This window comes from Astyanax mexicanus, chromosome 1 (genome assembly GCF_023375975.1).
Source record: "Astyanax mexicanus isolate ESR-SI-001 chromosome 1, AstMex3_surface, whole genome shotgun sequence".
NCBI lineage: Eukaryota > Metazoa > Chordata > Actinopteri > Characiformes > Acestrorhamphidae > Astyanax > Astyanax mexicanus.
Genome location: NC_064408.1, coordinates 76,759,584 through 76,771,834, shown reverse-complemented (window position 1 = coordinate 76,771,834; position 12,251 = coordinate 76,759,584). Strand labels below are relative to the sequence as shown.

Below are 12,251 nucleotides of genomic sequence, written 5' to 3'. Positions count from 1 at the left end.
GAACACAAGGGGGGTAAAGATGTTTATGTTTACACAGGGGACAAACAGGCTGATTTTAAAGATCGAACTTTGGATTATATAAATCAATATCAATTTTTAAAACCTACTCCTAGATTTGATGATAATTTAATCATAAATATTTATTTCCTTGTATAAAGAGGTAAATATTTGTTTTGTAATTGTCTGTAACAGCAAAAATGGTAGGTCTGCTTTGGATGAGGACAGATAAGCTTTTTTTATACTGAGGTCTCTTGTGAAATAATATGTTATATCATAGAATATCACCAGTAGAACGGAGGCTAATATAACAGGAATGAACCCTAAATAAAATTGCAGAGAAAACAGTAATATACATAGGTATACGTGAGGTTAGATATGTGACAGAAATTGTCACAACATAGTCGTTTGTTATGCTGTTATCACCAATTCTAAGTCAATGGTCCTTTCCAAAATGAATAATTAATGTCCCAGTGGTCATGACATCTGTAAAAGCACAGAAGGAGAGCAGTGTGAGACAGCAGATGAGCAGCATAAAACACATAAACGTCCTGAAAACCAGTTACAGCACAGTGGATCTGAATGAGCTGACGAATAGCAGAGTGAAGGAGTTATTTTATGCTGTTATCTGCAACCTGCTGTGTGATGATATAAACATTTGACAGTTCTGTTGTTTGTACGTTCATGGGGTTATGCCTCATTAGTAGCGCAATCTACAATACCACTATATTCTGATCCCAAATCCGAAAGCCTAGTTCTCTACTGGAAAGAAGTTTACATAGAGAAGCCGTAGTTTTATAAGTACTTAAACACAGCTTTAGAGATGATGCTAGAGTGATCAAGCAGTACACAAATGCTGCTTCTGAAACAGAGAAGCTCTATATGACACTTATTTACACATCTCTTTTGTGTAAAATGTAGGGGAGGGCGATATGGACCTAATATAATATCACATTATTTCTGGGTATTTTTGCGATAGATATACAGTACTGTGCAAATGTTCTAGGCACCTGTGGAAATTTTAATAAAGAAAAAGCTTCTTATCTGGGCAATAAGTGTTTATTAGCTCAGTAAAACACTAGCATTACACAATAAATAAAAACAATAAATACATACAAATAAATACAAACAATTTTACAAAAAGCAGTGCTTTAACATCACTGTTTTCTTTAACACATCTCCTAATCTCTCCTCATCCGAGTTGGGTCGTGTTATTTCTAGTTCTCAACATAATTAACACCTATTTTGGTAAATCAAATCTTACTGATGTTAAATCAGGTGAGCTGCTGATGGAACTGAACATGCACATGCTGGCTGAGGGCATCCAGGATATATGTTTATTTGCATCTGATAAAATCATATGTGGTGCTTTTTTCAGACAAAAACACTCGCATTGCTAAGATAAATGGATTAGTGTAATTTGCTTAGGTGCCTAAAACTTCTGCACAGTACTGTATATTAATATATATATATATATATATATATATATATATATATATATATATATATATATATAAATATATATATTATATATATATAATATATATATATAATTATATATTATGTTTTCTAAACAAAAAATTTACCAAGACTAATAAAAAAAATAATAATTTAAAAATGTTATATAACAGAAATATGCAACAATACTAAAGTGTAGAACATTTTAGTGTCTGAATATAAGCTGCAGACATAAACAATTTTACACAAAAATACCTCTAAAGCCTCACATTAAATAGCAAATTAAATCCAAAATGGACTGCTTTTAAGACGGAATATCAATATCTCAATATTTTTTATTGCTTTAACATGACAACAATAAAATTGTGCACGATAGTTTAGGCCACAGGCCTAGTGAAATCTTTAATGTAAATTAAAGTAAGTATATCGTTTCTGTGCTGTTCTTAGCAATCCACTATTTTATTCTTTTTTCACATTTACACATAATAAAATGTTGATATTTTATATTCCAATTCCAGTGTCTGAATATATGACATGCCAAAAGTTAAGGGAAAAGCAGTATGTAAATTAATTATGATGTGTTCATTCAGGGGGTGGCTTGGGATCGCCCACACCTGTATCAGCTGTGAGATGTTATCTTGGGAGTGACATTAAACACTGGCCAGTGTGCTTCCTAGTTATTGTTAAAAAATGATTCTATACTTTTTATCTCTATCTTTTTTTCTTTCTCACTCTGTCTGTACTGCTCTTGTGCTGTATTTCTTTCACCCACACATACATATTTTCTGTTGTTGCACATAGGGGTCAGCAGTGTGCTGTGTGTCTGTGCGAGGCAAAAGCTTCACGTTGACACAGCATGAGGCAACGTTTTCAGTAGATGAAGAAAGATCAGATGTGATGTTTTCGGTTTTATGTTAGTTACCTTTACTCATTACCTTTTATTTAATGGAATGGCACTGTGATATTCAAGTATTCTTTAATGCTGATAACATTCTTACCTTTAGTGTAAACAGAAAGGTTCTATCTCCAGTGCAGTGTTGAATCTTGATAAAGAAATCCCTGTGATTGATTTAATTTGTGTAGTACTGATATGTGTGTATGTTTTTTGTGTTTGTAAATGCATCAATATGTTGATTTGTGGCTATTTATTTAGCTCAGGTGAATATTTGTAAGTCTGGGTAGCATATACGATACATATTGATTATTAAAGTGTGTTTTCTGAGACTGATAAAACTAACCCTGAATTTATTTTAAACCTTTAGACAGTTAGGGCCAGGTAATTAAGCCTAGTCCTAGACTGCATTTTTATTTTAGTGTAAAATCTCTATTCACAATGATGTATAGTTCTAGGCTTAATCCCTGTCTGGGAAACCAACCCTTACAGTGTTTCATGTCATGATTATAGAAGGTAAACTTTAACAAGATTCTGTTTGCACTTTTTTTTTGAAAAATATGTCCCCAGTGTGACCTGATAAACATTTTTTATTTTTATTTAAATGTGCATAAACATTAACACATAAATTATTTACAATTTGACTTTCAGTAACCTGCCTTTCACATGTTACAAAGAAATTGTGCCTGGTTTCATGTTTGTCCTTCATTTGCGTTTTACATTGCTGGATATTCTACTTAATTTATGAAAATAAGATGATACACATGATAATATGCGGACATACACAGATCAAGCATAGCCTAGTGAGTAGGGCTGCAGCTATCGATTCTTTTTGTAATCGGGTACTCTACTGAAAAATTGATTCGATTAATCGAGTAATCGGATAAAACATTTTTTTTGTTAAAGAGCAATTAAAAAGGAATTTTACTCAATAATGAATGACCAATTGGTTTCCTTTTTTAGATAAGTTATATTTTTAAATTCACAACATTTCCAAATTGCAAATACAAATAAATAAAACACAATCAATAAATAAATACCACAATAAATAAAAAAAATTATATTACTTTCACATTTGGATTTCTTGTAAATAACAAATATAGGGTATAAATCAATAAAAAAGGCATAAACATCGTCTTTGTGTTGTGCATCTTAGCTTCTGAGACGTTGTCAGTTCTGCCAGTGTTGGATCAGTGTGCTGCATTCTTTTACCACCAAGCCGCTTCTCCAAAATATATCAGGACCTGTGCAATAATTGTGACACACAAGTATTACAAATGTTGCTTTTTTCTTTATTTATATGTTGGACTATTTGGGTCTAATTACATCACTAAGACTAATAACTCTAATAATAAGTTCATGGCCGTGCATTTATTAAGATTGACACCTATCGCACTGGGGCACATTAGACACTAGTGGTAATCAATATTTTACCCAATAAATAAGAGACACACTTCCTTATATGAACAACAGTGTTCATACTTTTTTGTCTCACTGGCCAAATGTACTCTTAGATGAAGAAATCAAGCATTTAGTTTCCAGCCAAAGTAACTTCAGTTTAGCTAACTTTTAACATTTTTATTGTTTATATTCTGAACTGCACAGCGCTGTGTTTACTGTTTACATAAAGCCTGTATGAACTCTGTTCTAATAAACTAACCACACATTATAGACAGTGCTTCTATTAATTCACACTCCAAAACGCTGTCGTTTTGTTATTAATTCACATTAATGTTAATCTCATTGATTTATTATAAGTTATATTTACCTGCTCTCTCGGCGTCCTCGCGTCTCGGGTGTCCTCGGCTCAGATGGTGCAGCATTAAAACGCGCTGTTTTGGCACTGCACCGAGTACAGGTCACAGTTCGAACATAAAATGCTTTTATTCCTTTAAAATCGCTGTTTTCTCTCGCCACTTCCATTTTTGCCGCTGCTCAAACCTCCGTCTCCTTGTTCCCGGGCAGGGTGACGTAACGCTGAGCGCGTTGTCAAAATAAAAGTCGCGAAAATACCGCGCGCTGAGTTTATTAATTAAATAAACGATTACTCGAGGCACAGAAAATTAATCGATCAATTTTGTGAATCGAGTTACTCGATTTACTCGAGTAATCGTTTCACCCCTACTAGTGAGCCATTATCCTTTTTTGTAAGCTCCATTGAACATATAGGAGTATTTTGTATTTCTATAATTACAGATTGTAGTCCTGTATCTGTTTCTCTGCGTATGCATACTTTTTTTATCCTCCTTTCATTCTGTTCTTCAATGGTCATGACTTCACAGGACCACCACAGAGCAACTTCTATTTGGGTGGGTCATTCTAAGCACTGCAGTGACACTGGTATGGATAGTGTGTGTTGTTCTGGTATGAGTCGATCAGACACAGCAGTGCTGCTGGAGTTTTTAAACACTGTAATCACTCCTTGTCCTCCACTCTATTACACACTCCTACCTACAGCTGTCTAATCCTGTGGATGTAAAGTTAGAGGCAAAAGCTTGTATGCAGCTGCACAGTTTGTGTTGGTCAGCCTGTAGTCCTTCATCAGTACTCACAGGATTCTGTAAACAGGATTCTGTTGGTGGACTATGACACTGAAGTGTTTAAACACTCCAGCAGAACTACTGTGTTTAAATCATTTGTACCAGAACAACACTGCTGTGCTGATACCAGTGCACCATCCAAATAATATCTGCTCTTAGGTGGTCCTGTGGGGTCCTGAAGATTGTAGAACAGGGTAAAAGGAGGATAAATATGCAGAAAGTGCAGAATTTAAGTGCTCCTACATAATCAGTGGAGCTAAAAAAACAAAAAAACAACAAAAGGTGTACAAACAAGGAGGTGGTCATAATGTTATGCTTGAGAGGTGTATAAAAATCCTTTCTGTTCGCACTTGAAATGTGGTTGATAAGTGTCCTTGCCCACCTCCTGAAAGTGGTTTATGTGATCCGATGGTAATCTGTTCACAATGCACCCTGGGAGTGTTTATGAGGTCTGTGGATTACAGTGTATGTCTGTACAGACAGGTTATTAGGTATGCTTTGTTTTGTAATTACGTGTTTGATTATATGCCTCAGGGTAAGTCTCTCTCTCTCTCTCTCTCTCTCTCTCACTGTCTCTCACACACACACACACACACACACACACACACACACACACACACACACATAAATGCTGATTTAAACTGTCAAGCTTCCACAGTCACCTACTGCCTTGGCTGATGTCACCACAAACAATCAAGGCTTTGTTTAAAAGAATGACATCTAGTCTCTGCAAACAGATTAAAACACATGATTTATTGTGCATGACACTAAGAGAACAACCAGTGCTGATTTAATTAGTTATGATAGACATAAATCACAAAGTCTAAAGGTTGGAGCTTTGTTCATGTTTCACTGGAGCCTGACAGAGGTTCTGTGTTACCTTTGTAACACGTATTCCATGTCAAACGTGCCACCATCATGACTTATGTGTCAGTTTTGTAGCTTTTTTGAAGCTGCTTGTTCCTGCATATGCTCCAGGGTGGAATACCACTTCTAGCTTTAACCAAAAATAGAAACTCTTAATTATTATTTTTTTTATTTATGAGTCAGGCTGTTCTTTCAATTGGGTCAGAAGTTAATAATGAAAAATAATGAAATGATCTGTGATCCATCTATTTCTACTGTTTTTCCCTTATTTTGGTTGAAGTCCACTGCTAATAAAAAAGTTGTGGTTTGAGTAAAATTTGTATAAATAAGCATAACCACAGTAGATCACTTGAAACCTTAGAAGACTTAGTGGTATTGGAAAACCCCAGAATTTGGGCTAGGTGGTTTCTAATGGCAGAAGCACACCTCTAGATTTTATCAGATGTGATAGATTTATGGGCCAGTGTTGACTGTGTTGCTAACATACTGCAGCAGTTAAAAATGGCTTTTTGATGTTGAAAGATGTCTAATAGTCCGTCAGCACCAAGCTGCTCTGGAACTGTTGAGGCTGTTTGATTGACAGCACAACATTCTTTACAGATATATGCACATTCTCTCTCTCTTTCTCTCTCTCTCTCTCTCTCTCCCTTTTTTTCTACACCTCTATCTTTATATCCATCGCACCACCCCCCACGCACGCATACACGTTTGATTGAGTATTTCAGAGTAGCTGTTGTAGAAGAGAGTAATGTCTGCCTCGTTGCTTTGGGTGGGAGTAAATTGACACATTCCTGTCTCGTATCCACTCCCTCTAGGAGCTTTTGCTTTCTGGAGAAAATGTCTTCCACAATGTGTATTTTAGGACTTTGGTTGCTAATAATACAGATATATGATTATAATTAATTATGGGAAGATCCACTTTTTTCAGCTCTGATCCGATAAAACTGCCGATACCGATAGAAATACCGATAAAAGAGCTCTTTTAGTTTAATATTAGTACTATGATTAAGGTCAAATAATGAGGCTAAAACAGACCACACAGCCCTTTGAAGAGTATACACAAGTGCATTTAACGTAAATGCATTTCAAAGTCATTTATTTGACACACCTTATATATAAACGCACATAGTTTTCTTTCAAATTAAATATTTAATTTTTTATTAAATAGACTACATAGACTAGACTAATTTTTTGCACTGGTTGCACAGGAGACTTTTACTTTGATACATAGCTGTAACCGGCGACTATAACTGTAAATTAAATATTTCTGAATTAATCACTGATTTTTAATAACAGATTGATTTTTTAGAGCTGCTTAGAGTGTGTGGAATTTGTGGTTTGATATTCGATGTGGATTATGGCTGTAGTGTACTTGAGATACTTATTACATTCACAATGCCGAACAGGCAGCTGTCGGCCCGATGCTAGCGAGGCTAACAGGCTGCAGATATTAATGGTGATGGCTAACTGCTAACTGCCGATGCTAACTGAACTAAATTAATCGCTGTTTTTTAATAACAGATGGGTGTGTTTGTGCTGGTTAGTGTTTGTAGATCCTGTGGTTTTATAGGATATGTGGATTATGACTATAGTTTACTCCAGTCTGTAGTTAATACTTTTACAACACCAGAATTCAGCTGTTGGTTCAGTGCTAGCTAGGCTAACAGACTGCTGATGTTAATCTGTTCACCCCTCGGATGCTGAATTTACAGACATTACATGTAGCTGTTCAGCATTTGCGAAGTAAAAACTCTGCAGATAATTAACTTTTTTTTTTTTTATAGACAAACAGCAAGTTTACTCAGTCAGCCGCAGACTGAAGCTGCTGGGGGTTCAGGGTTTAAGCCTTTAACATCTGAATCAAGAACAAAAATTAAACTTCTACTTTTGTCATACTGTCTCCAAATATTACCACAGCATACATTACTTTATATGTTTTGTAGTTTTTGGGTTTTAGTACAGCACTTTATTCCACATTGAATGAAAACAGAAGCTACTTTCTTACATCAGATTTTTTTTTTTTTTTCCCATATACAGTACATATAATGAGCACATGACAAGATGTCTTAGCAGTCTATAGTGGATTTTTGGTAGTCGTTTCTCAGGGGGAAACGACTGCGTTGTTTCACTGTAAATTCCCTGCGTGTTCCGCGTTGCACGTCTCGGCACAGCGCTGCAGGTTGTCAGTGTGTTGTCATTGTTTGGAATGCGCTTAACTGTTCTGACATTCAGTTAACCACACAATAGCCCTACTCTTTCCTTCAGAGTCCTAACAGCACCTGCCAACTGAGATGACACAACATGCCGTTTTCTTGTGTGTGTGTCTTTAGGAGGGAGAGGTGTGCTGTTTCGGGGGGGATACTCACATGTGGAAGCAGTTATCTGCTGTCAACACTAAGTTAACCTAAAACAAGAGCATACGTTTGTGTGTATGTGTGTGTGAGAGAGAGATCGGAATCAGAAGGTGGTCTCTTTGTCCTCTGACCACACTCAGACATTAGCTTGTAGGTTTAATCATGATGGGAGAATGTGGAGCCTAAGAATTATACTGCAGGAGGTTTATGGGAATAAACTGCTTTTTATTATTGTTAGAAGTATGATGCACTTATATAATAATAATAATAATAATAATAATAATAATAATAATAATAAAACTGAAGTTCATGTTTTAAGGCACAAGAAATGATATAACAGTCTCCAGACTTATCCCCCACCACCACATTTAACATTGAACAATACTCCCCTGACTTTTCCCACACAACCATGTTTAATGTTAAACAGTACTCTATGGACTTATCTAACATCTCTGTGTATGAAATCATCCAACACTCTCCCAAATTAACCCACAGTGGCATGTTTAATTCATGACATTTAGTAGTTTGACTGGTATGGCATATGCCAGGGGCAGATACTTACCTTAGGCCGTCACATTACCATGTTTATGTGTACGTTTATACTGAAGAGGAAGAATGAAGGATGATGTGAGGTGTCTAGTTAGAGAGAGAGAGGGAGAGACTAAAAGAGAGCAAGAGGGATTGTGAGTGAGGGATAGAGAGATAGAAGTTAGTGTCACATGAAGTATAGATTTAATTGTCTGATGAATTCCATTCCTGACGTGTTGAATCCTTGAAGAGTGGAGGAGTGTATCGGTAGAGGGAGGGAGACGGGGAGAAGATAAAGAGCGAGAGAGAAGCAGATGTAGAAGTGGAAGAAAAGTGTGTGAGTGTTTGCCGGGGGGCACAGGGGCTTTCCTCATGTTCAGCATAAATCTCACCACTGACAGCTCCAAGTTACCACGGATCTGCTCAGTAAAGACTTCAGGGGCAGCTTCCCGGGCAGGGCTTAAGTCTAGTCTTAAACTGTAGTTTTCTTCCACTGAAAAATCTCCTTTCAAAATGCTGTGTAGTCCAAGACTAGGCTAAATTCTGGTCTGGGAAACTGCTCCTATGAGCGTTTTCTTCTGCGTGACTTCTGAACCCTACATACACCTTTAACTTTAAGATTAAGAGGGAACAGTGATGATTGGCTTGTGTTTTATTGAGAAAAAAAAACATAGCAAAATATGTTTCATAGCAGATTTGAAAACATAAACCATTTTGGAGGACATGAATGTTTTTTTTATTTCTGTATCAAACACAAAAAATACTTTATTTAAACATATGTTAATAATTAATTAATCACATGTTTTGTTAATGTATATAATAATGATAGTATTGTCTATTTCATGTCACTAATGTAGTAGTAATAATAATACTGGCATACTATGGCAGTTACACCCTTAAAAAAATTATGACTGTTCAGAGAGATTGGCTTTTGAAAAAAATGGTGGTTGATAAAATAAAACAAAATATGAATAAAAGCAGACATAATGGCACATTTGGGACTAGGACTTTCCTTGCTAATAAAACAAAATAGGCATTATTGAGGTCAGCAAAAACTATTGAAAAATCACACGCAAGAAATCACTGACTAGACCCCTCTCATACAACAGAAAACTGACCAGGAATACAGAACACGAGATAGCAGAGCTTTAAGCAGACTGCATTAACATGATGTAGCCTTAAACTGAACTGCAGCAATGTGTCATTTTCTTCCTTAGTCTAGGCCTCAAATATTTTCTCCACTTTAGCTGTGACAGTACAAATTGGAAAGAAAACAAAGGGGAAAACAGTGTTTCACTGATTGTAACAAATCTCAATATATATTGTTCTTGTTTCTTCGAGACGTGTTAATATCAGCCAGAGCCGGCTATTCTCTTTTCTTTACTGAAAATCAGTTTAGTAACACCTACAAATATTTGGAAATCATAAAGAGAGCTCTGCCTCACTCTGCTGTGTATCTAGATTTGTTGGGTTTGATTAATGGCTTTCATTTGCTGTGTCTCACTTTTCTGTGCTATTGTGAAACACAATTTTTTATTTTTTTTTTTGTAGCTGGATAGATCATATAAATGAATCATATTAACAACAATATAAAAGCCATTTTTATTTTTCAAAATGTGGACTTGATATTTTAGAAAAGCTGAAATGTCACTTAAATTTCTTGTTTATTTATAGTTATTGCTTGTGTATCGTATAGTCCCATAGCCACTCAACTATGTCAGTGTGTGGCAGGGCTTTTAGAAGAGGTTTAGATAGTTCAGAATGCTTTATGCTAAGGTGCCCAGCAATCAGCACAGCACAGCTGATGGGTCTATAAACCCCTTGCTGCATAGATGGCATCAGTTTAAGGTGAGGTCGGTTTTTTTATGAGAGCTTTTGCATTATGTCACCCCTCCTTTCTCCCTGTTATGCATTTGTTCTCTTTCTTTCTTTAATTCTCACTTTATTGTGGTTTTACTCTCCTCATTCTTTCTTTATCCAATTATCTGTATTTTAATTATCTGTAATTTTCTCTCTCTCTATCATTCTCTCACTCTATATCTCTAGGTCTCTTTCTCTGTCTCTTCTCATTCATTTTCTTACACTATCTCTAGGTTTATCTCCTCTCTCTAAAAGTCTTTCTTAAAACAAAAATAAAACTACATGTGTGGCTACTTACAAAATAGGCACATATTTTATTTATTTTTCATTTGTTGTTTTTGTGGTGAATGATGTATAGAGCTCATTACGCACCAAAATATTTGAAACTATTTTCCATGTAGTGATAATTACCTGTCTGTTACTGGGTTTGTCAGAGGTGTGGTAGCCTTACATAGACATGCTTTTGTCTTGGTGACAAGTGTGTAGGTGTGACTCTAAAAGGAGTGTGTCAATGTTGATAAATGGTCTTTTTTAAAACAGTATTACCTCATGTTCATTTTCTCTTATTTCATCATTGTTGTTTTCATCTGGCAGTGGATCTGAAATTCTCACACGTGTGTGTGTGTGTGTGTATGTGACTGTGTCTAAATTTAAAGAAGTTAATAATTTATTGGAATACTCCCTCCACACACAGTATTATCCACCAAATAATAAATAAATCATTATCATTGCTTTATGTGTGTTTATTTCAGATCTCCTTCGACCTGGCAGAATACACCGCTGATGTTGACGGCGTGGGTACTCTACGGTTGTTGGACGCAATAAAGACTTGTGGGTTAACAGACACTGTGAAGTTTTACCAGGCCTCCACCAGCGAGCTCTATGGCAAAGTGCAGGAGATTCCACAGAAAGAGACCACTCCCTTCTACCCCCGCTCACCTTATGGTTAGCACACTTGTTCATGATTTATACTCTTATCTGGGCTTACGTCAGACCTTATCTCCTTGTATTTGGTTTACATCATTCTATTACATTTTTTAAATATGAAGAATAGTTGAAAAAGTGTGTCTCTCAATTTCAGGTGCTGCTAAACTCTATGCATACTGGATAGTGGTGAACTTCAGGGAGGCGTATAATCTTTATGCTGTGAATGGGATTCTTTTCAATCACGAGAGCCCTCGCAGAGGTAAGAACACGGGGCACAGGCAGCACACACATATACAATCAATTTGGGGCATGGTGGTCAATATATATATATATTTTTTTGCTTTGCAGTTGTGTTAAAAGAGGAAATCTATATTTTTTCCTATATTTCTATTCCTCTATATATTGTAAGTGTACTTAGGAACTGATGTAATAACTATAGTATTCTGTAAAGCTGGATTTTGTTCTGTTTACGCAGATATTTTCATAAACCCAGTGAAGATTTATGAAGGCTTATTTTTCTTCATATAAACCAAACCCATATGGCACACAAGCAAGGAAAATCCAGACAGCTAGTGTTATTAAATACAATACACAAATGATACTGTCAGCACCACTTGCATGATTGCATGGAGTTTACTAAAAAAAAACACTTCAGAAATGACATTTGACCCTGCAGCAAAAAAATTATAACCTTAGATCTGTTTTAGATTAATGGTTTATTATTGGTACCTATCAGTAAATCTGATATTTTAAAAGTGTTACGGTGCAGTACATAATCTACAGATACTCAGATGTGTGTGTGTGTGTGTGTGTGTGTTTTCTTGGTCA

General features: G+C 35.8%; 1 protein-coding gene across 2 annotated transcripts in view; it reads left to right on the top strand.

Annotated features, from left to right (window-relative positions):
* gmds (GDP-mannose 4,6-dehydratase) overlaps nt 1-12,251 on the top strand; it is a 71,790-nt gene that overhangs the window by 14,747 nt on the left and 44,792 nt on the right. For both annotated transcript variants that reach the window (XM_007258179.4, XM_007258178.4), the window contains 2 exons: nt 11,249-11,441; nt 11,578-11,682. In XM_007258179.4, the coding sequence (XP_007258241.2) occupies nt 11,249-11,441; nt 11,578-11,682 (298 nt within the window). The remainder of the gene's footprint in view (nt 1-11,248; nt 11,442-11,577; nt 11,683-12,251) is intronic.